Source organism: Sciurus carolinensis, unplaced genomic scaffold, assembly GCF_902686445.1.
Source record: "Sciurus carolinensis unplaced genomic scaffold, mSciCar1.2, whole genome shotgun sequence".
In the NCBI taxonomy this organism is placed as follows: domain Eukaryota; kingdom Metazoa; phylum Chordata; class Mammalia; order Rodentia; family Sciuridae; genus Sciurus; species Sciurus carolinensis.
The window spans coordinates 180,717-205,252 of record NW_025920212.1 but is presented as its reverse complement, the minus strand read 5'-3'; the positions used below and the strand labels follow the sequence as shown (position 1 = coordinate 205,252).

Below are 24,536 nucleotides of genomic sequence, written 5' to 3'. Positions count from 1 at the left end.
AGAGTACCAACCCCTTGGCATTCTCTGCCCAGAACTCTGGAGGTGTGCACACCTGGGGACCAAGGACGGTGGCCTGGGGACTGGGCACTGTGAGCGAGCAGGGCACAGTCGAGTCACGTGCAGTGCTCACCATGTGCTGGGGTGCGTGCCACCTACTGTGCCCAGGCAGGGTGGGTGCTGCCACCTGGGAGCCCACCTCTGCTGCCTCCCTTGCTGTCATGGGCCTGCTGCCCACAGGGGGCTGTCCCTCAGGCCCTGACGGGAGGCACGGAAAGGTTGCCACCCAGGAAAGAGGAGCAGGCGTCCAAACATGGCCATGCATCCACAGCACAGGCACCTGGCACGAGGGCAGGCAGGCCCCCGGGGTGTCCCGGGCCCGTGGGGGTTGTGCTGTGACCCGGGGCTGTACCCTGGGCTCCAAGCAGCTGACCCTCACTGGACCCCTCGGGACACCAGAGGCAGTTTCAAGAAGCATTTGCCCTCTGAAGGACTCCTGGAGGATGCAGGGCAGGGCCACCTGCTGTCGGGAAGGGGAAATGCAGCTTGCAGTCAGAGCTGGGGCGGAGGAGCCCACAGGGAAGCCCTGCAGTCCCCTGCCCGCTGGAGCTTTGGGCCTGAGAGTGCAGTGACCGAGGACACAGCGGGATGCCTGCAAACTTGCTGTGCCCCAGCTCCAAACAGAGGCCTCACCTCAAATAGCTTCAGGGCTGGATCTGGCTCAGCAGTGTGAGGCCCTGGGCTCTGTCCCCAGCACCCCAAAATCCAAGCAACCCAGCAAGCACGTTCCAGCTGGAGGAGCCGGTGGAAGGTCGGCACACACACATGCATGGAGGGTCACCTGGGCTGCCTCATGCGTATAACCAGCACAAGCCAGACCCACCAGGGCACAAAGGCGATGGGGAAGCCCTGTCCCCATCTGGCTGCTCTGGGACCTTCCCTCTCCTCTCTGAGAGCTTTACTGCACAGCGTTTCCCACGCTGCCTGCCCAGGTCCACCTGGACCACAGAGTTCTCTCTCTGGTGTGCAGAGGCCTGGGAAACCCAGCACCATCCCGTCCTGCAGACACAACACCCAGAGGCATTCCTCCAAGGCTGCTGTATAAATTAGCAGGTCAGGGAAGAGGAGGAAACCCCAGGGGTGGCACCGTGCTGCTTTGAGGAGGCCATGAGTCTCTCCTGCAGAGTCTGGAAGGAGAGGCTGGGCAGGGAGGGGTCACATCTTACCTTGGCATCCTGCTTCGTGAAGAAGTCCATGAAGCTGAAGCCCCTGTGTGTGCCCATCCTGTTCATCTTCTTTGGCAAGTGCACCATCTTCAGCTCCCAGAAAGTGCTGGAAACAAAAGGCAAATGGGGGTCTGAGTCTGAGGCCCACAGAGGAGGCAGGGGTGGCAGGAGGTCCTCCGCCAGCGCCTCTGGGTTTGGAGACAGGAGCTCCAGGCTCGTGCGACACAGTGGGTCAGGCCCACAGGCAGCACGGTCTGGGGGTGCACCCTCTTTTTCCTGGCCCTGGGCAGCAAGCACCAGGCAGGGAACGGTCAGTTGAGGGATGCTGATGGGAATTTTCGGTTCCACTCCAAGATGCTGCAGGCTCTGGTTCACCCGTCCTCCCCTTCCCAACGGGGAACCATTTGCTAGGGGATCCCAGACTTCTGCATGTGTGGCCAGGCCAGGGAGGCCCCAGGTTCTGGGTCTGGGGTTCAGTCTGCCTCCATGTCCAACTGGGAATCCCATAGTGAGCAGGCAGGACCTGGGAGGTACCCGCAAGTCTTGGGCTGGATTGAAACAAACTCTGTCCCCTGTACCCTGCTTCCCTCCCCAAGCCTTCCTCTGCTGTCTGTGCCAAAGCCAGCAGAGATCTGGAGGACACCGCGCTCCTGCACAAGGATCACACAGGCAAACCTGGCCGGACACCGTCGCCCGCTCTCCATGAACCAAAGCTCTGAGAACAGTCAGGCCGAAAGGACCAGGTTTCCTCGGGCCTCCTTGGCCTTGTCATCTCGCTGCCTACCCCAGCCCCTTCCTAAGGTCCATTTATCAAATAAATATGCACAAATTGCTCCTGATAAATATTTAATGGGCCCGGCATCTGAAGAAAGCTGTTACTTGATTTGAAAATCTACACACATGCACGCAAGGCTGCCCAGGAGCCCACCTGCCTCTGATGGTCTCGGATGCTTCAGGGTCAAAGACCTACTGGGAAAAAAACACGGTGAAGGCCGTAAGCTCTGGAGAAATGACATAAGCTAAATCTGAGGCATTAATCCGTGGCCCTGCCAGCATGACCAGGAACCTGCCAGTCCAATTTCTGGAGGCAGGACAGTGTGCAAATGCAGCATTATGAATCCTCAAAATGAATCCACACATCTCCCTGGAGCTCAGGGCGGCTCTGCCCCTCCTGGTTGCTCCTCTGCGCAGATGACTAGGAATGGCACTAGTGGTTGGGCCAGCCTCCTGGGACAGGAGGTGCCAGAGCGAGCCCGTCAGTCTTCCCGCTGTGAGGAGGCTCCTGGTCCATCAGGAGGGGGGCCAGGGTTGGGGACAGAGGCTAGGCAGGTGGGACAAGGTGGTGAGGTTGGAGAGTGGAGGAGGTCAGCCCACAAAACCTGCTTTATTCTGCCACCTAAAGGCCAGCACATCCCATCACAGATATGCTACCTCTCGCCACTTATCCAAGTCCCCGTGCCTCTGCTGGGGGCTTGGTGAACAAGTTCCCTGGTAGGCACATTCGGACACATGTTTCTGTGGCTCCGGCTTCTTCAGAGGGGGACTGGGGCCCCAAGGGTGATGTGTGTGGTGGCTACAAGGACCAGTGTCTGCTGGTGAGGACAGAGGGCCCTGGTCCCCAGACAGCCCTGGTCTCCACTAGTCCAGAACAGCCTTTCCATATCTCCCCAAGGCTTGGCTGACTGTGGCCCTGGACACTGTGTGGTGGGTGGACATCTATTTCCCTGTTCTGCATAGGGCTGAAGTCAGCTCTGCATCGTGGAAGCCACAGTGATCTTGTCACCCTGCATCTGCAGCAAGCAGCATGGTGCCCCAGCTCTGAGGGGACACCTGGAGAGTCCAACAAACAGGCGATGGTAGCCCCAGGGGACACTGCCACTGGGGACTTATGCCTGCCCTCCCAGGCAGGGGATGCAGGGTCCAAGCAGACATTTCTGTCAACAGCCCTTCCCCAGGGTACAGATGGGGACCAGCTCAGGGCAGCAGAGCTGGAGCAAGTGAGCAGCCTGTACACTCTGCCTGCCCTTCAGCACAGCCACTTGCAGGAGCACCATCTCTTTTTATTGGAGACTTGGCCAGGTTGACATGAGGCAGGAGGTCCTGTATGCGGGGTCAGGAAAGCCTCGTGTGGACCCCATGGATGCAGAGCTGAATTCAGCCCTAGGAAAGGCAGAGAAATAGCCCCAACATTCCAGGGACCACAGGGCAGGAGGGAGATGCCTGAGCCTTCTGTCCAGTCCTGTGGAAATCCGACGGTGCCCACAGGGCCCGCAGCCTTGGCCCTGTGTGGTCTTCACCTCTGCCTGGTTTCCTAGCCCTGATTTCTGAAGAGCCAGCCTGTGTGTGTGTATGAGTTATAGAAGGAGGGGGGAAGGGGAAGAAAGGGGAGGGGAGAGGGGAGAGGGGAGAGGGAGAGGGGGAGAGAGGGGCCTGTTGAGTTACTTCCTCCTCTGCAGCACCTTGTGAGCTGGATGCTTCATGCATGATAAGCAGCCCAGGTTCTGGAGAAAGGCGAGGAGATAATGAAGAGGTGGGGAGGAGCTGGGAGGAGGGGCTGGCAGAGCTGGGCATCTGTGGCCAGTGGGGGGGATGCTGCAGAGCTCAGCAGGGGCTCTGGGTCCACCAGAGAACTCAGCAGGGATGGGGAGCGGGGGTCTCAGGGAAGGCAGAGCCAGTGAAAAGCTGTGTCTGGAGGCCCTGGCAGCTGTAGGCGAGCCGCTCTGGGGAATGGGGTATGGTGGAGCTGGAGGATGGGGCTGGATCCAGAAGGAACATTCTGGCATCTGCAGAGTTTCAGAAGCACCTGGCTTCAGCACCCAGTGTCCTGAGGCTTCAGCAGGCCATCACTGCTGCCACCAAGGGGGTCCTGCCAGGGCTGGGTCTTTGAGACACTCTACTTCCAGGGGAAACAGCAACTGAGCACGAGAGTAATGGTTGAGAAAACCAAGGGTCTGAGAAATGGCTGATGACCACGTCCACAGCCCTGGGACCCGAGGCCAGGAGCACTCCTGTCCTGTCCTGGGTGACCCCAAATGCTGGCGAGATCATGTAGGGTCACGTCAGGCCAACACTAATGATGGCAGAGAGATATGGGGAGAGAATTAAGAGGAGGGAAAGAAAGGCTGGGGGAGAATCCGATGAAGCTCCATAAGTTCCGTGAGATAAGCGAGATCAAAAACAGCCAGGTCATTGAGAGGTCACTCCAATGCCAGGTCAGAAGCCCTCCCAGGGAAGTTCTACAGGAACCCGCCTCCCAGGGTGAAGGCCAGGGGACAGACTGGGCGGTGGACCAGGAGCGGGGCGGCAGGGCAGGGGCCTCCTCCCCAGGCGCTCCCCACTGTGTGGATAATGGAAACCACAAAATAGCAATTACTGTATCCGCAGCTGTGAATTAGGAGGCCGCCAGGCCATTGAACAGGCCTCCCCGCCCTGCGCTCACACCTCGCTCTTCCAATTATGCCATTCACCTAGGTGTGCCAAATATCACACCCCACCCCTTCCGCAGATGGGGCACGTGATTGGGGTCACATGATTGGTGTTGGTTCATGGGTATGTGACAACTGGAGTTTGTTGGCAAGTTTCTAATTTCTTGTGGGGCAGGAGGGGCCGGGCCATATCAAGCCTGGTGCGTGAAGCCAGGTTGCACCAAGGGCCCGGCAGACTCCCTCTGCAAACTGCACCCCTGACCGCCCTGCAGCCCTGGCCCTGGGCACCACTGAAAGGCCCGAATCACCCTGTGTCTCTCCCTCCTGGGGCAGAGGTGGGCTGGGGAAGGAAGCAGAGGAGGGAGAGAGTCCTGCAGACATGCTGAGCTGTCTCCCGCTGCTCCCGGCGCTTCTAAGGCTCAGTGGGCAGGTGCCAGGCAGGCACCAAGCTGGGCCACCTGCTCCAAGGACAGGAGTCCTGATCCCTCTCTGGACCTGCTGGGAGAACCAGAGACCAGCTGAGTGCTGAGGCCCCTGGGGAGGGTCTCTGGGCGCTCATAGCCCTGCTGAGAAAGTCTACTGCCACCAGGGATGCAGAGCAGGAAGGGCTGTGTCAGGGCAAGCCGCAGGCTTCCTCTGTTCCCTCTAGAGGTGAGAAAAAATGGCCACACCTCTTGGCATTAAAAGCCCTTCAAACAGGCCACCACCACCAACCTCCGAACACATCAGAGGAACACGCGACCACGCAGAAGGCCCCAGCACGTGTCCTGAGCCCAGTGCGTGTCCAGCACCTGGTGGTCACACACTCCCAGGACCCTCATGAGGCATGGCATCATTCCCAGTTTCTATGTGGAGTAAACTAAGGCAGAAAGAAGCCATGGTCACTCGGGGAGCTGTTACTGGCCTCAGGGGTGCAGACTCACCTGAGGACATGGGTGCAAGGAGCAGAGCCAGGCCAGAAGTGAGCAGCTGCCCCAGGCAGCTCTGAGTCCACAGAGACTTCCCACCTGTCCTTATCAGCAAAAGCCCTGAGTGTGCCAGGCGCCAAGAGCATGTCAAGGGAGGGTCAGTCACTAGGCTGGTTCCCAGGGACCCTGGGCCTGGTGGACAGCTGCCCGGCAGGCCAGAGCCCTGCTCTGTGGGTGCCACCCATCCCACAGACCAGGTCTAGGGCGGAGGGCTCCTGACCTTGCTGGCCACCCACATCCTTGTCCTTAGACTGCACCACTGACTCCAGGTGGATGGAAAGATCCCTTGTAACAGGCATGGAAGGCAAGCCGCAGTGGCCTTGCGCCCGGACCTTGTCACCCTTTACTTAGATCCCATGTCCTGGCTGGGGCAGGCTGGGGAGAGGGGCCATGGGGACACTTAGACAAATCCGTCCCTCCATCCCAGCAGGAGCTTCTGTCGCCCCTGCTCCCACTGTGGCTCCAAGGCTGCTTCTGCAGCAGCCTACAACACCTGGTGTCACAACGGCGCTGTCAGCTCTGGTGGCTCTGGCACCCTTGGGTAACCTCTGAATATCTCACTCAGGGATGAGGCAGTGCCCGAGCAGACCCCTGCCCTTTTGCTCCACCATCTCACACCCTCTCCTCATGGCGAGGACCCTGGGGTTCCTCCTCGAGGCTCTGCAGGGGAGGGGGCGTGTGCCTACCTCAGGCCTCTGCACCTGCTCTGCCTGTGATGGCGACTTGCCACTCAGTCCTCAGCTGGCGCTGCCTCCCTGGAAGGCCTCCCTGACCACCCCCTGCCCCACCTCTGCCCTGCCAGACACTTGGTCATGTACAATCACTGCCTCAGTGATCCCACTATCCCTTTCACTATCCCACTTTCCCTTCCATTAGGAGAGGCCCCTTGAAGACGAGGGGCTCCTACGCTGCTGCAGCCACAGACCTGGGGCTGCCCGGCTCTCAGAAGACCTCGTACCTTCACTTCATCATGGGGCAAGGCCTGGGGTTCTCCCAAAGCATCAGGTCCCTGTCTGCTGTGCATCACCTCATCTACCACATGCTGTGGTGCAGCAGGGTCACATTTGGGGGCAGTTGATCCAGATGCTATGCTGAGGAGGATACTCTCGAATGTATGTGACCCACAAGTTGTGATGCGGAGCGTCACCAGGACCTTGCAGGTTCTTCCAGAGACCTGTATTTATTTCCTCCATTGCAGTGAAGAAATCACAGCAGGAACAAAGGGCCACTCAGGCTTCACCAAGGGCCCAGCATCTGGACCGTGATGCTGAGAACTGTGCCTGTCTGGTGGCAGAGAGGACGTGGCCCATGCAGCAGCCCTGGCTGGGCATGCACAGACTGTGGCAGGGCTGTGGGGACACTGACAGCCCCTTCAAGGGGACCCCTCCCCTGGTCCTGCCACGTCTCCCTGGGAATAGCACCTGAGGCTCGAATCTCCTATCACCCAGTGTTCCTGCCAGCCAGGGCCATGGGCAAGGTTACCTGATCTCAGAGGACAGCATTCAGCATCTGTCAGCAGCCCTTCCTGGGGTCCCTGCCAGGCAAGTGTGACCCTCTCATTCTCTATATGAGGAATCCCAGGGGTGAGCAGTTGAATGGCATTTCTGAATCAGAGCTGGGCTGTGTTCCAGACAGACTGAAAGGCTCTGGCGGAGGGGACCTGGCACTGGAAGGCAGAGTCTCCTGACCTGGTCTGTCCAGAGCCATCTGGTGACGCTGGGGCAAGGCAGTTCCCAATCAAGAGAAAGAGGATTGGGTGCATTGGCACACACCCATAATCCCAGGGAATCACAGGACTAGAGGTAGGCAAGTCGAAAGTTCAAGACTAGCCTCATCAACTTAGCGAGGCCCTAAGCAACTTGGAGAGAGAGACCCCACCTTAAAATAAAATGGACTGGTGATGTAGCTCAGCTCCGTGGTAGAGAGACACTGGTTCACTTCCCAGTCTGAGGACGAGAGAGCATGCAGTGTGTGGAAGGACATGGGCTGTGCAGGAGCAGTGGGAGGCTGGCCCTGTCCAAGGTGGAGGCCCCAAGACTGCAGAGAAGATGGAAGTGAGTCAGGAGGGACAGGGCAGGGGCATGTGGGGTGCAAGCAAATGACAGGAGCAGGCCCGGGAGCTCTTCTGAGATGCCCCCCACCCCAGCCCAGCACTTCTGTATCGACAGCTCTGGGGTTGCAGCAAGGCCCCAGCTGAGTGCCAACCTCCAGGACAAGGTCACTGATTCATCAGGATGGGCAAGGAACACACGGACCCAGTGGACCACCCCTTCTCCTTGAGAAGCAGTCTGAAGTCCAGCTACCTTGACAAGAGATTGCAGATGCCACCACATTTTAAACAGTGTCACCAACATGAGGGATGCTGCCTGCCACCTCCATGCCTGAGCTCCGTTCTGATTTGGTCTTAAGAGACCCAAAGGGCTGGACCATTTCCAGCAGGAGGACTTCCCTCACCTCCCTGTGCCCAATACTGCCTCGGGGCAGGTACTGGACCTTTCTGACCTCGGCTCTGGGTGTCTGGGTGTCTGGGCTCTGGGCGCCTGCAGGGGTTTGTCCTCACATACTGTGGCTTCTCAGGGGCTCTAAGCTCGTGAGGACACAAGGGCCCTGCCACCGAGACTTTCTGCGTGGCATTCACCCAGGTGCAGACACCTTCCTGGCTGGGCCTGCACTGAATGACCCCTATCAGCAGGGACTGTGATGAGGCGTGGTCTGGGGACCCGTGGATCCTGCATGTGCTTGGCAAATACCCCAGAGTAAGCTCCGTGTTGGCAAAGAACAGTGGGAGGGACCCGTGGGGACCTGCAGGGGGCCTTGAGAGCCAGTGGCCTCCATGTCCCCCTCACGGGTTCTGAGCCTCTCCACTGTGCAGACGCTTTTGTAAAGGTCACGTGTACATGCTGCTGTTTCACTGGCCACGTAATTTTTACTATTTAAACATAGGAAGATTAAAGGATTAGAGAAACACAGAACAGAAATGGCATCCTAACACTCCTCCTGCCCTGTGACTCCACCCAGGCCCTTTTCAGAGCTACCTTCTGGCTATCTAGGGCTCCTGTTGGCCAGGTATCATGCTGGGCATATCCAAGCACACTCTTCTGCTGTCCCTAGCCATCAGGTGGCGGGGCTATGGGCCCATTTTGTGCCCAGAAAAGCTGAGGTGTAGCCTGCCTAATGGATCTGCCGAAAGGTGCAGGTAGTGAGATCCGACTCTCAGTCAGGCCTGGTGCTCTCCAAGGCTTGTGCTGGGGTCAGAGCCCAGCACCAGTGGAGGATTCAAGAGGTGTTGAAGGCCAAGCACTGTCCACCAAAGTGGAATGCAGCCCTTGGTTGGAAAAGGCCACAGAAAGTAGGTTTTAAAAGGATAACGTGTTTAAATCAGTGCCCCTTCAACCCTCCCTGCAGGATGCCAATGGACTGCCCTGGGACCCAGTGGCCTGGGTGCTGTCTACTCAGCATGCATCCCTGCTGCAGACCCGTCAGGGCCTTGGCTGTGAGCAGCAAGGAGGTTCACCTGGGGATGGAGCAGACGTGGCATTCCTCAAACTCCTCTGGCTGCAGCACCGCCAGCCAAACAAGAAAACCCATCAGCATCTCTCAGGGCACTGCTGGGGAGACAGGGGAGGGAGAAGGAAGTAAGGTGGCCATTGTGGCAGGCAGGTAGGGCACACAGAGGTGACAGGCCTCGGTCTCTAACCTGCCAGGCGCCGCACAGTGGGCAGCTTTTGCAGGGAGCCTGGTTCTGACAGGGAGGCAAGTCACCGAAGCCCCAAAGACCCAGAGTCTGCAGGCAGCTGCACTTGCTGCCACCTTCCTGAGGCCAATTTTCAATCACCTGCGAAGTGGGAATTGTCACCTCACTGTGCATGACCTCTGGTCCCTGGCACCTGTCAGGAGCCATGTTAGTGGCTACTTGTTACGAATGCCCTTGTCCCCAGGAAGATGCCCTGGTGCCGAGCAAGTGACACCTCCCAGGTCCTTCTGGTGAGAGCTGAAAAGGAGCAGCCTGTGCACAGGAGATCCCTCCTGGTGGGTCCCGGGGCCCCAGCAAGGAGCAAGATAGATGGGGGACTCAGGCTCAAGGGACCAGCCTGACGAGGCAATTTCCAGGTTGTGACAGAGGAACAGTTCTCTGTTTAACATGCTTGTCTGACTAGTTTGTGAGACAATCAGAAGAAAATGTCCCCAGAAGGCATGCCCTGGCCTGACCGGGGGCTGAGCCAGGCCTGGTCACAGCTCCCACTCCCTTCCTTTCCATGAGACAGATGGAGACCCTCTCTGGTCGGGGGTGCACAAGCCAGTGGGTCCCACCTCTGTGGAGTGAGTTGATGAGACCCACAGAGATGCCCTGCCTGCTGCTGCACGTAGGGCTGATCCCATTACAAGAAAATAAAGTGGATAATTCAGGCTGATGAAATCGTCACGAGAGTTTGGCCAGGCAGAGGTGGACACTGAGAGCCGACTCAGCACCCTTCGGGGTCGTTGTCCACTGCCAATGTTTGGGTAAAGGAGGGACAAAAATCAAAAGAAAGGTGGAGAAAAAAACAACTCAGGAATTCATCTGCAGCATGCCTTGCCATTTGCTCTCCTCTCCACTGTGCCCGGCCTCACCAGGACAATTCCAGGAACCATGAACATCCTGAGGTCACCAGCTGGGGTGATGACTGGCTCTCCCATGCCCCACCTTGCTCTGCCCATCTCCTGTCTCTGCTGTTCCTAGAAGGACCACGGAGGTTGAGACTCTGGCCCCCAGGACTGTTCCACATCACCCCAAATCCAGAAACCTCTGACACCAATTAGACAATGCCTGGGGTTGCCAATATGTAGCGGGGTTCTCAGAAATGTGGAGCCACATGTGGGGTGACAGAGGAAATGGGGTGAGCTCCCCCACAACAGCAGGTGGCTGACCCAGTCTCTGGTTGGTCCCAGCAGTGGACACCCCTCCACCTCAGGCCTGGCTCAGTAGGCTGGCTCAGGAGGCTGGCTCAGGAGGTTGGCTCAGGAGGGCCTCTCCATCTCAAGGGGCTGGCAAGCTCTGCTGGGTTCCCATTCCTGCCCCTCGCAATATGCACACAGAAAGGGCTCCATCCATCTCACATCTTTGGGACCCATTTCAATGCTCAGAACCTGAACGAGGACCTCACCTCACTGTGAACACCAAGCCGCTTCATGTCACCGTGCACTGTTCTCCTGAACGAGGCGTGACTGTCCTAGTGCCAACTAAGGGCGTGAATCTTCCAACAACCTCCATCTTCGCGACAGCAGGTGGAGAAGTCCAGAGGATGGACAGGGGAAGGAAGAGAAGTGCCATCTTGAAGGCTGAGAGTGCTCGGGGAGCACCTGGGGTGTTGCAGGTTTTCTTTTCCTGGCACTGGGGTTGTACCCAGGGGGGCTCCCCCACTGATCTGCACCCATATCACTTTTGAGTTTTATCTAGAGACAGGGTCTCACTCAGTTGCTTAGGACCTCACTAAATTGCTGAGGCTGGCTTTGAACTTGTAATCCTCCTGCCTCAGCCTCCCAAGTCACTGGGGTCACAGATATGCACTGCAAGGACCTCAAGGCACACATGGGCAGGCAGAGTCCTGGCAACTGGAGAGCAGAAAATTTCTCATGGGAGCACCAAGGAGCAGTCCTCTCAGTGACACCACGTTCACTTCCTGATCAGGAGGAAGGCATTCTGGGGAGCCTGGTGAGCCCCACAGGAGCAGGTGCCTGTGAAGACAGGGTCCTCTCTGCAGCAGCACCAAGTGATGCACCACAGCACCAACCAAGATGAGTCTGCAGGCGTCTTGAGGGCACCCAGGACGGGGACCCTCCAGGGGCTGCCATGTGGCTCTGGGAGCCACTAGTGGGTTCAGGAACCCACTAGAACTTGAGCCAGTACCACAGCGGGGGCTGGAACAGAAACCTGGAGAGCAGGCATGGGGCAAGGCCAGTCGTGCTGCCACCTCCTGCGCTCCAGTCAGCACAGGTGTGGTCACCGCCTGCTCTGGGCCAGAGGAGCCCGGAAGGAAGGGAAGGGCACCCACATGGGGCCTGCAGGGAAGCCAAGAGCTGCTCGCCCAGGCGAAGGCATGCTTACTCCTTTTTCACAAGCCTGGGCAGCCGGACATGAGTTTTCAGATTGAAGAAGTCAAGTGCCCAGGAAAGGGATGATTGTAGATCCACATCAGTACACTGCACTGTGTAGTCCAGAACATGATAGAAAAGAAGGAAGGTCACATACAGAGGACCAGAGGACCAGAGCTTTCTCCACAGCAACCCAGGAAACTGGAGGACTTCACATCCTGGATGCAAGTGTTTCCTGTTGGACTTCTGTATGTATCTGAAATAGCAAACAAAAATGAGGTAAAATCAGGATTATTTTCAGACATACCAGATTCTTCAAAAAATTTACCTCAAATGTATACCATATCAGAAAACTACTGCAGGGAGCCCTCCAAAAAAGGAAGGGGTGCATCAGGAAATAGGGAAAATGTGGCCCAGGAAATGAGAGAAAGGCAAAGAAATCCTCAGATCACGATGACGGGTGAGGCCAGGAGGCTCTGCAACCCCCAAAAGGTTCTGGAGAGATGCCTGGAGTTGACCTGTATTTCAGAGCATTAGAAAAGTAGAGAAGGGTCAGGCTGTAATCAGTTGTAAGTACATAGAAAGTGAAGGAATATGAGGAGAGCTGTGAACTCTGGGAGCCCTGTGCAGCAAAGGGAAAGTAGTTGTGGCACGGTGCACAGGGCCCATGCAAAACACCCATGTAGGTCCAGCTGGTAGAAGGAGCTTCAGAGAGTCAGCACCACCATGTCAGGAGGGCATGCATTCCAAGATCAATCTGGTTCACATCTTCATGAAGGTGTTCAGCAAGTCAGGGCTAAGGTAAGAATCCAAGAAGGAGCAATCTAGACACTTTTATTTAGACACATGGAGATAAATACCTAAAGAATAAGAAGTTGAAAATTATCGTGTCTGAGGAGGGTAAATGGGAGCAAGGGAGGCAGGGAGTCCTGTGCTTGGCACAAGTGCTGCAGGAGAGTGAATTCACACTTGAACTATACACACACTAAATATTTTATAAGAATTGGAAGTATAGAAGTAATTGGAGTTTTACCAAGAAAGTGAGAGAGGGATGCCACTCAAGACAGCAAGAAGGAGCAATGTGGTGTGGACAGGGATTTTTATGGAATTGTGTGTGTGTGTGGAGGTGAGAAGAGGCAAAGAGGGACGGGACTGTGGGGCTGGACAGAGGCCCTCCAGAGGATCTTGGATTCTATTCTCAGGAATCTGGACCCCATCCACCAAGACTGGGAAAGTGATTGCACATGGAACCACAGTGCCATCTTAGTTACCAGGGCCGTCCTGCTGGTAGTATGGTGCAGGCAATAAAGACAAGAGGCAAGGTAGGTGGGAGGTTGAGGGGTTTAGTTCTGGGCAGAGAAGACAGTTGGAATAGATATCGGGAGGAGTATACACTGAACTTGATGCCCATTTTGACTGAGAGTTTGGCTGGGTATGAAAATCACAACTGGAAATTGGGTAGAGAAAAAGCAAGAGAAAAGTGGGCCTAACCCAGCCAGATGATCAGCTGTATGAGGGCAGGGCTTCACCCCTCCTGTTTCTACTGCATCTCCTGCACCAGGGTCTTGCACAGAGAAGGAGCCAGGGAATGCAGAAGGGCTTTGCCTCCTCCCTGTTCTCCACTCTCCAGATGCCAGAAGGGAGACATCTAGTGCCCTTAGGAGCGAGCACGTGAGGATGGTAGAGCATGAGATGGAAAGGACTTGGGTGTTGCCTGTCAGGCCCACCACAGTGCACCAGCTGCCCCTGGAAGAGCACCCACAACCTCAACCCAAGGAGGCTTCCCAGGAGAAACCATCCTTCCAATCAGAGCACTTTGTTCATGGGGCTTATGGACAAGTCCAGAACCTCAGCCCCTTTCCTTCTCAGTTCACATGCCCCCAGAGGTGGCCAGCATGGTGGATAACTCACAGCACATCAGTTCCCACCCAGCTCCAAGCACCTGAGTCCCTCTTCTTCAAGCAGGACATTCCTGTGCTGCTGAGACAGCCCACACATCTGTCTCTGGCCACACCCACTCTCTGCACACTCTCACAAGGCAGGGCCAGGTCCTGACCTCCTCTACCCTTGAGTTCCAGGCTCACTCAGGGCCTGTCTGTCCTCAGCTCACCCAAGGGGATCCTCTCAATCTTTAGGGTGGGTCAGGCACAGCCTTGGTTCACAATGCAAATACACTTCTGGAAAAGGCCAACCTAAGAGAGGCCTTTCTATGCCAATGAGTTTGTTCAGATGCATCTTCAAACACGCACAGACTTATTTACATTTTAATATCACAGTGCTGATTGAGCAGAACAAATCAACTGCTCTGTTAGGGCCTGAACTCCCAAGGCCTCCTCTTCCTTGGTCTCCTAGGCCTGGTGGGGAAGGCTTTCCCAGCTTCTGCTGAGCACCAGTGAGCCTCCACACCCTTCGCCGGCTGATAGTCTAACCAATGATTCATGGGCTTGAGAGGCCTGAATGCTTCTGAGTGCAGAGGCGACTCCAAGGGCACCTGTGCCAGACACTCTCCACACCAGGGCATGGGCATCCCTTGCCCTCAGCTCTGCATGGTGAAGGCATCCTGTTGTGCTGTTTGCCCTGAGCTCCATAATCTCTGTCTTCTGCAAGAGGACTCCAGGCTGGGACGTTGTTGGCGCCTCCTCAGTCACCTTGTGCCTGAGACATGTGCTGCTGAGCCCCATATGCTTTCACAGGGTTGTGGAGGAGCTGGTAGGAGAGAAACCACTGGAAGTTCCAGTTGTCACTATACCATGGAGCACCAGTAGCTCAGGCCTCCATGGCATCGCCCCCACTCAGAGTCTCCACACCTCTGCCAGTCAGGTGTCACTATAGAACAACCCACCCACAAACCAGTCACTTAAGGATGTAATATTGTAATATTTCACCAGGCTGGCTGGCGGGCCCCTGCTACCCTGCCTGGGCCCCCGTGCAGCCCCTCTTCCAGGGTCTAGAGGCTGCTGCCTGATGCCGGCTGTCAGCTGAGCTGCTTTGTCATTCTCCACGTGGTGCTCAGCCCCCAGCAGCCAGTCCAGATTTGGAGCAGTGCCCTAAGGGCCACACACACAAGGCACAGAGGAGGTGACATGGAGCCTCTCGGGGCACAGCTAGGAGCTGCAACGTCACTGCCTGAGATTCAATTGGTCAAAGGAGGCCATGGTCAGCCAACATGTCGAGGCAGGACAGACCCTGCCTCTCAAAAGCAAGACCTGGCTTTACAAAGGGGCACACACCACAATGGAAGGCAGTCAGCCCTGGGGACAAATGCAGCTCAGTCACCTCTCTGATCTCTGATCAAATTCACACCTCCCTGAGGTCCAACCATGCTCCAAGGGGAGAGTGGGTCTGTGACACAGAGATGGAGGACCTTCCAGAGTGACTGGGAGCAACCCAGAGGCCTCTTTCAGGAGCAGGGCCTCAGGAAGCCAGAGCACTATGGGCATAGAGGACATTTGTCCTGGGTCAAGGACGTGGTGGGGCTGTGCTAGGGCCACACTGTGTGTATTTGCACAGGGAAGAGGAAACCCGTGGAGGGGCCTGCAGACACGGGAGCGAGAAGGCAGCAAGGTGTGTGTGCTCCAGGAGCAGGGAGAGCCTGCCTGGGCCTCCGTGTTCAGTGACTGACAGGCCCCACGGGGCCGGCCATCCCCACCAACCAGACACTGTGCTTTGGGAGGGTGGAGATCCAGTACAGGACCTGGGGCACTCTCAGAGCTGCCAGGGACACAGGGAGGAGGGAACGCTGGCCACTCAGTGGTCAGACACCCTGTGGGCAGTGGAGAGGCCCCTGCCAAGCCCAGGGAGCTTCTGTGGCCCTCCGGCCCTTCTCTTCATGGAGGCCCATGAGCAGAGCTCTTCTTACTCCACTGGCTGGAGTACCTTCTCTGATCCAGTCCACTGCTTGCTCCGTCAGACACTACCAGAATGGGCGGCTGAGCCCAGGTTTGCCTCTGGATCCCTCTAGCAATGCAAGGTGGATCCCCAGAGGGCACTGCAGTATGGCATGTCAGGAAGGTCAGGCTCCGCCTGAGGGCCAGGTCCAGGGCTCAGGAGGGAGTGACTTCCTGCTGAGAAGGGCCCTGCCAAGCCTCATCCAGGACAGTTCATGCCTTCACACTTCCACTGGGCTGGCCTCAAGCCACCAACTTTTACTCTCCCCAGGAAGTTGCCTCTTGTCTCTTCTCTTGGGCTGCAGCCTCCTCGTGTCCCCTTCATCTGCTGCTCAGCAGCCCCAGCTGCCTCCTCCAAGAGGAGGACCTGACCATGACCACTTGCCCTCCAGCTGTAATGGTTTCCCCCTCAAAAGACATGCAGCATACACGCAAGAGCGGACCCCAGGAAGTGACTGCCATGTGGCTTTGGGAGGTGAGAGTGACACCACGCCTACGATGGTGGGGGCCGTCCAGGTGTGGAGATATCCCAGCAGACCCTGTCACTGTGACTGCCATGTCCTGTGCCTTTCCCTCTTCTGCTGGCCTCCACCTCAGGGAGCTCATCTCAGCTTGGCATGTTGTAGCCTGAGGCATAGAGCCAGTGCTCAGGCTGAGTCCTGAGCAGCTGGGAGCAAGGGCCAGGGGGAGAGTGGGGCTGAGTGGAGGCTGCAGGGCCTGGCCGGGGAGGGCTGGTGGTGGGTGTGCAGATGCAGCCAGGGACTGAGCCACGCCCTGGGGCCAGGGCAGAGCTGTGAACCACAGCTGACCATGGCCAGGAGGCAGCCAGCCTAGGGCAGGTGGGCCAGCAGAGCACAGGAGCTCACAGTGGATTGGGAACAAACTTCCTTTGAAAAACAGGCTGCCTCTGAGGGTCAAGATGACCAGGCCCAGGACAGGACCTTGGATGAACAAGAGGACTGCAGGGAACAGCTACATGGCCATAGAGACACCAAGGAGACCCAGTGTGAGGTCAGAGCTGCCACTCTGCCCTGAGTCAGCAAGGCCACAATCGCTGTTGCTGTTTTCTCTGCTAAAACCAAGGGGCATTCTGGAGGCACATGCCACCTTATTTCAGAGAGTTTATTCTCTTGTACCAGCTGAAAACTGCTGCCTATAGAATAATTAGTAAAGGAGAAAATAACAGGAAAGCAGTTAGGCTGTGGCCCACAGGAGATGCCCCATCTGTGGGTGATGGGATCACTGTGAGGGCTGAGGAGGTAACGGGGGCTAGGAAGTGCCTGGCTCCTCCTGTCCTTGGGGTCACTGCTGACCAAGCTGAGGAGGAAGCACTCAGGATGGACTGGCCCATGATGAATAACGATGGGGGCTGGCATGCAGCAGAGCACTGAGGTCAGGAAGGTCGGCAGTGCCCCAGGAAGACCCTCAAGAGCCTTCCACTGCTACCTGCCACCTGCTATCCTGTGACCCTCTCAGAAGCAGGTTCTCCGGGTCTCTTTCTGCACCCCTCCTGGGCTCCCAGACCCAATGGTGGATTGGCCAGCAGTAGAAGGTGGTGGGAAGAGCCCAGGCTCCAGTGGCTAAGTGGTTCCCACATTGTTTTAGGAAAGGGAAGAGGGACAGATGGCTTTCCAATATATCTAGTACTGTACTTAGAGAGCAGCAGGCCAGTCACACACCTGCCACAGATCCAGCCAGCTGGACACCTGCCAGGGACAGCGTGTAATACCCGGCCTCAGACCTCATGGCAGGTGGCAAGGGCCCTGCTGGCTACCCTTCCTGACCAGGATCTGCAGTGAAAGGAGAACCCAGCAGCGGTGGCGGAGCTACATAGCCACACAGAAAAGGGCCAGGTCTCATCAGGTGTGAAGAACAGGGTTCACAGGAACAGCAACCTCTGTGGAAGGCTGAAGAAAACTGAAAGCATTTCATTCACATTTTCAGTGAGAATGCTCAGAACACAGGCTGCAGGGAAACCAAGAGAAGGGGCGGGGTGAAGAGGAAGACTGCCAGAAGGCACCTGGGTAAGGACTGGCAGGAAATAGGAAGATGGGACACAGGAGGATTCAGAGAAACCACAAAGCAAGCTGGGGACTGAGGTCTTCACAGAAGCAAGCAGAGCCCACTGGTAGTAGGAAGGCTCACTGCAGACCTGGGATCCCTTCCTGGGGCCTGCTGAAGGCCAGGGCAATTCAGAGAAGCTCTGTTAGATGCGTGAAGGGCAGAAAGTGCAGAGAGCTCCCACGGTGACCAGAAGCCCTGTGAGACTCACGCAGCATGGGGAGGCTCCCTGGGAGGTGCTAGAGCACTCATGGTAAACTGCATGTTAGCCAAAACGGAGGGTCCCCAGACTGTCACTGAGGCACACGAACCAAAACCTGAGACGTGTGGACCCAGCTCTGAGGAGGTGAGTGTGGGTGCAGCCTTTGGTGCAGGACCCTGTTCCAGACACGGAGTACTCAGAAAGACAGCAAGGCCTTTCTAAACAGGCACGAAGTGTCATCATGAACCCATGGAACCTGAGTGGGGGACACAGCAGGGGCTCTCCTGGCATAGACGTGCAACCGTACATGCAGTTTCACCACTGATGGAAAAACTTCCCCAACGCTGAGGAACCCCACTGGTTCTTTACTGCTGTAAAGCTCCAGACCTCACTTGACATGTTCTAGAGCATTTCCAGTGAGGAAGGACGGTCCACCCTGGTCTTGCACAGTGAAAGGTAGTCCTGATGTTGGCAGAGAACTCCAGCAGAGCTCAGATCTTAGAAACACCAAGTACGGCCACCAGAGAAACCAGACTTCAAATTTACACATTTCAAGTCCTAGAGTGAAAATACACATGCATTTAGAGATAGAGAAAGACCAGAAGAATGTTGAGGAGTACTAATGAGCCATGGCTGGAAAGTCCAGTGGAGATGGACAGAAACCAAACTTTACCAGGGCTGGGTGCGGTGGCCCATGCATGCAATCCCAGCAACTTGGGAGACTGAGACAAGAGGATTGCAAGTTCAGGGAGTCCCTGCCTCAAAATCAAAGGACCGGAGATGTGGCTCAGTGGTAGAGCACCCCCAGGTTCAATTCTGGTACCCCAAACCACCAAACTTCACAAGGGACCTGTGTTCCAGATGGAGAATCAGTAGCCAGTGCTTCCCTAGCTTTGTGGACACCTTTCAAAGAGCAAAGTCAGCATGTGACACTCATTCCTGTCACCCAACCTTATCTGGAACCTGAGGAGCTGGAAAAAAGAGGCACAACTGTTGTTATTTTCAATAGGAAGGTTTTCTCCTCTGCCCTTCTCTCAAACAGCAAATCACAAAGAGCCAAGAAATGTGAACTGTGGTGTCAAGGTAGATGGTTCAGCAGCAAAATAATACTATTATGAATAAAATAAATTTCTATACATCAGCAATAATTAAAAAGCTGTTCAGAATAACGACATGACATAAAAATAAAAGTCAATAAACATGAAGAAAAATACCCTTTATCCAACAATATGTTGACTGAGGAAACAAATGAAATAAAAGCACTTTCTATTCCTAGATGAACAATTCGACATATACTGTAAGGATGTCAGTTCACCCCAAATTGACTAGCAAACCAAATGAAATTCACACATACACACACAAAAATCTTCCTGCATAGTTGTTTGAACTTCACTAATGTATACGAAGCGGGATGTGGAAGTTCACACGGGTAAGGAAACAGGAAGGCTGATTCAGTGCCAGAGACAAGGCAGAGTTTCAACAAAGTAGGCAAAGATAGAAACAAGCTGTGCTTTAGTGTAAGGCCACATGCATCTTAAATCAGTGGAGACAAACTGAACCAGAATAACTTCTCAACTGTAAACAGATAAATACATTGGACACATATCTATATAGACTCCAGATGAATTACTACAACAGCAAAGTCATAAGAAACTAAGGAAAGAATATTTTATACATACATATCTGGTGTGCAGACAGATTTCTATAAACATGATATCAACCTAGAAACACTAAGGAAAAATTTGATGGTTTTGGCAACCTAAAATTTTCATACCATTTTCATGTTAAAAAATAGGAGAAAATGATAAAGTGGGGGAAATACTTAAAACATGCAGTATCCAAAGACTGTTAATTTTCTCAATATGTAAAGAGTACTTGCAAATCAAAAGAAAAAAGGTATCTCCATGGACGAAAGGACTATTGATACAAATAGGCAATTCAGAAAAGATTAATAAGCAGCCTGTCACCGTATGAGAACCGTTCAACCTCAACAGCTGCCAAGAGAACACAACCTAAACCAGGTCCCATTCTTTAAATGGTCAAAAAAGCAGACTTTCAAAAACAAAACAAAACAAAAAAACACTCAGGTTGTCAGCTGTTGCTAGGAATTAAGCATCATTTCCATACCTCTCTGATGAGTGTGTCCTTTTGTGTGAAATCTCAGAAGAGCAGATCTTCCATGTCTCAGGCGTATCCTAGACATTTACCTCCTTTGGATCAGCAATTATAACTCCTGACTTTTCTCCTGAGGAAACAATCAAACAGACACACACTAAGGTTTGGACCACCAAGAATGTGAATTGTTAGTTTTAAAATCAAACCTGGGGAAAACAATGCAGTGTTCATCAAGACAGTGGTTTTAAGTGAGTCAATTTAAAAGTAGTGAATACATTTACATAAAGGGCCTCTGTATAAATCTGAAGTCCTTGTAGTAAAGCATCTAATGACATGGGGACATGCTCATGGCATAATGCTAAGTGAAAAAGGCAGGACTCAAATTCACAGACGTTGTGATCTCCATGTCATCTTGTAAAAATGAACTTTGTCTTAGAGCCACCCTGCATTTCCTCTTCCAAGTAAAGTAGTCATTTCTAACATGGTCAGAACAAAGAACATAACAGAGGCCACACAGAAGCATTCAGACCAGGGACAGTCTGAGAGGTGGCTCGACTTGAGAGCCAAGTGTAGAGGAAGCTTTCCCCTCCCAGCTGAACTTGCAGGTGTGGTGCTGGGCACCTGGGCCTCCACCTGTCTGTTCACTGTATCTGTTAAATAAAACTCACTCCTCAGAATGAGACCTGAGATCCTGCCTAGCAAAGCAGCCCACAGAGGGTGGTCACCAAGTGTCAGGTGGGATGTGCTTTGATCACAGCTGAATAGTGTTAAGATGCATAGGCACAGAGGGGGAGCCCACGCAGAGGGGAGGTGTCTGGGCAGTGGGGCCACAGGAGCCCTAGTGCCCATGGACCTGCAGGAGCTTCAGGGAGGAGCGGAGCACCTGCCAGATTGCTGGGCCCCTCCACTGAGCCAGCTGGAGCCCAAGGTCGCACCCAAATGGCTTCTGCTGAGTTGAGGCTGAGGTCCTGCGCCGAGTCCCCCTGGTATATCCCAGTGTGGGTGAACACAGTCTCTCCACCTTCCCTGGGAGAGAGCTCACGTGCTCACAGGTGGGAGTGACCATGTGGCTATTGTTCCCCAGCAGCGAGGTCAGTGCTGATTTCCCTGGCACCACTGGGATCTGGCAGGGCACCTCCCCGGGCCATCACTATGCATCTGTAATTTCTGATCTCAGCACAAACTCAGCATTTTCCAGAGGCTCAGCCTCTTCTTTCACCCATGCAGAGGGCACAGCTCAGGACTCTTGGGGACAGGCTCCCTGTGCCAGTGTCGGGCACACTCTGTGCCTCTCTGAACAGCAGTTCTGGGGCTCTGTGTTCTTGGCAGGGCTGGACTTCTCTGGGCAGGAGGGCTGGTCGACCCTCCTCCTCTCTTCTTCACCTGCACATCTGAGCTCCCATTTCCCACCTGGCCCCATCTGGGGCCAGATCAGGCCTGCCATATGTCCAGGTCCTGGCAGGGGCTGGGGTCCAGCAGAGAGGGGAGCACCCCTGCCAAAGGCAGCCAGCAGTCAGTAGGGATTGCCAGGGCCAGCACCAGGGGTGGCTTTGGACTGCTTTATGCCTCCGTCAACAGAGGCCCTCCAGACACGACCCCAGGGCCCCAGCACCCCTAGTGTACTTCCATGGGCTTGGGCCCCTGGTTTCATGCTCCAGGGAGCACCTGGACAGCATGCCCAGTGAGGAACAGAGCAGGGTGGAACTGGGGCACGGTAGACATTTTCAGCTGGTCACTTACTTCCCATGGGCACTCGCCCTCCCACTCCCACCTGACACCCACCATCCGCTTTCTTCGGTTTGCTTCCTGTCTTCTTTAAACCTCTATAAGCTTAAAGCATCACCACATGGGGAAAGGCTTCCTTCAAGTGGATTAAACAGGAGTAACTCTGGAAGCCAGGTGCCTGTGCCCCTGCACAGGTGTGGCCTGCTTCTCTCTTTTCCCTCCATCTGCCTACCAAGGTCCATCAGTGGGCACCTTGTCCAGAAAGTGGCTTGCAGTCTCACACCTTCTCCCTGGAAGCCGTCTTCCACTCTTCTCGCAGACTGAGTAGGGTGTGGTGACTGAGGACTCAAAGCTGAGTCCTGGCTGGGGACACACATGGGTCAAGAGCAGCCACAGGCAGCCAGAGTCCTGTAGGGCTCCCTGACCTGGGTGAAAAGGAAGCCGAGGAAGTCTGCTGCTGCTCAACAGAGCATGGAGGCTCTGCAGGGCAGCACATCCACGACCTTGGAGCTGAATCCACAGGCCTCTCTTGCGAAGCTATCTCAAGGATTATTTTATGTGAATACTTTATTTTTTTTTCTTGCAAGGGAATCTACATTGTGTAAGCTCAAGTCCTTCCCAAACACTTCTCTCCACTCACTATACAATTCTAGCAAGTTACACAAACACAGATCCAGGCCCAGGCAACACTCTGAGGCCTGCCTGGTAGAGACACCCTTTCCTCACTGGCTCTAGGCACTCTGTGCTCTTCAAGACACAGGAGTAGCAGGGTGCAGCTCAGTGCCCAGTGTCTTGAACTGTAGGTGGTTTCTATGACATGCAGTTGGCAAGCCACATTCCTCCTAGGGCACAGGGAAGTGCTGGCTGGGTCCTGGTGCTGCCAGGCACACACTGTGATACTTCTCTACCCTCATCTTCCTCAGGAGGAAGGTGGGTGTCAGCCAGGCTCCCTCCCCTTCTGGTGGCTAAAGAGTTTCCCTCCCCGTCCTGCAGTACAAGATGAAAGCAAGTAAGCAGGGGCTGTATGATGGCCACTCAGCTCAGGAGTTCCAAGCAAAAAGGTCCTTGAAACAAGTTGGCCTCCACAGCCAGCAGAGAACCCTGGTCAACCTGTGACTGGCTTCCCAACCCATGACACACATTTGCTGTGTCCTCTGTGCTTCTCTTCAGTCTGAAGGAAATAAAAACTCACGGAGGAATTGCTAACAGAGGCCAAGCACACATAGGCCTTGTCCAGAGGCCGTTCTCACAGAGGTTGAGCTCACAGAGGCCGATCTCACGGTCTGCGCTAACAGAGGCCTTCCTCACAGACAACAAGCTCAAGAGAACTTGCTCACAGAGACTGTGCTCACAGAGGCCTTCCACACAAATATTGTGCTCACAAAGGCCTTGCTCACAGAGGTCTAGCTCACAGAGGCCAATATCACAGGGACTGGGATCACAGAGGCCTTGCTCACAGAGGCCATGCTCACAAAGAACTTTGTCAGGGAGGCTGTGCTCACAGAGACCTTGCTCACAGAGACCAAGTTCACAGAAACCAAACTCACAGAGGACGAGCTCAAGAGGCCATGCTCATAGAGGCTGTGCTAAAGAAGAACTTGCTCACAGAGGTCTTGCTCACATAAGATTAGCTCACAGAGACCTTGCTCACAGAGGCCTTGCTCACATAGGCCTTGCTCACAGAGGACATGTTCACAGAGGCCTTGCTCACAGAGTACATACTCACAGAGTCATAGCTCACAGAGGCTGTGCTCAGAGTCCAAGATCATAGATCTGTGCTCACAGAGGATGTGCTCATAGAGGACTTGCTCACAGGGGCCATACTCACAGAGGCGTTTTTCACAGAGACCTTGCTCAGAGAGGCTGTGCTCACAGAGGCCTTGCTCACAGAGTCCATAAACACAGAGGCCAAGCTCAGAGAGGATGAGCTCACAGAGACTGTGATAATTTCTCACACACTCCAAGCTCACAGAGGCCACGTTCACAGAGGCCTTGATCATAGAGGCCTAGCTTACAGAGACTGTGTTCACAAAATTCTTGCTCACAGAGGCCTGATCACAGAGAGCTTGTTCACAGAGGGCTTACTCACAGAGGCCATGCTCAGACACACCATGCTCAGAGAGGCCGAGTTCACAGAGGACAAGATCACAGAGGACATTTTCACAGAGGCCATGCCCACAGAGGCCAAGCTCACAGAGGATGAGATCGCACAGTCCTTGCTGATAGAGGCCTTGCTCACAGAGATCTTGTGCCCAGACGCCTTGCTCACAGCAGCCGTACTCAAAAAGGCCATGTTCTCAGAGGCCTAGCTCACAGAGAACTAGACCACAGAGGCCTTGCTCACTTAGGCCTTGCTCATATAGGCCTTGCTAACAGATGCCTCACTCACAGATGCCCTGTTCACAGAGGCCTTGCTCATAGAGGCCTTGCTTACAGAGGCTGAGCTCAGAGAGGATGAGCTCACAGAGGCCTTGTTCACAGAGACCTTGCTGAGAGATGACTTGCTCACAGATGCTGTGCTCACAGAGGACTTGCTCACAGAACCTGTGCTCATGAAAACCTTGCTCACAGAGGGCATGTTCACAGAGACCTTACTCACAGAGTTCATACTCAGAGTCAGAGCTCACAGAGGCCTGCTCACTGAGGTTGTGCTCTCAGAGGCCGAGCTCACAGAGGACTAGCTCACACAGGCATTCCTCACATAGACATTGCTAACATAGGCTGTGCTCGCAGAGGCCATGCTCACAGAGGCCTTGCTCACCGAGACTGAGCTCAGAAAGTCTGAGATCACAGAGGCTGAATTCAGAGAGGATGAGCTCATAGAGGCCTTGCTCACACAGGCCATGTCTCAGGCCAAG

At 54.9% G+C, this 24,536-nt stretch overlaps 1 protein-coding gene across 1 annotated transcript in view; it reads right to left on the bottom strand.

Annotated features, from left to right (window-relative positions):
* LOC124975112 (probable RNA-binding protein 19) overlaps positions 1-20,085 on the bottom strand; it is a 28,169-nt gene extending 8,084 nt beyond the window's left edge. Inside the window, exons 1-5 of the mRNA XM_047538000.1 lie at positions 19,966-20,085; positions 11,846-11,944; positions 10,761-10,867; positions 9,131-9,221; positions 1,224-1,329 (exon numbers count right to left, since the gene is read on the bottom strand). Of these exons, the coding sequence (XP_047393956.1) occupies positions 1,224-1,329; positions 9,131-9,210 (186 nt within the window). The 5' untranslated portion in view covers positions 9,211-9,221; positions 10,761-10,867; positions 11,846-11,944; positions 19,966-20,085. The remainder of the gene's footprint in view (positions 1-1,223; positions 1,330-9,130; positions 9,222-10,760; positions 10,868-11,845; positions 11,945-19,965) is intronic.
* Positions 20,086-24,536: the final 4,451 nt, after the last annotated feature.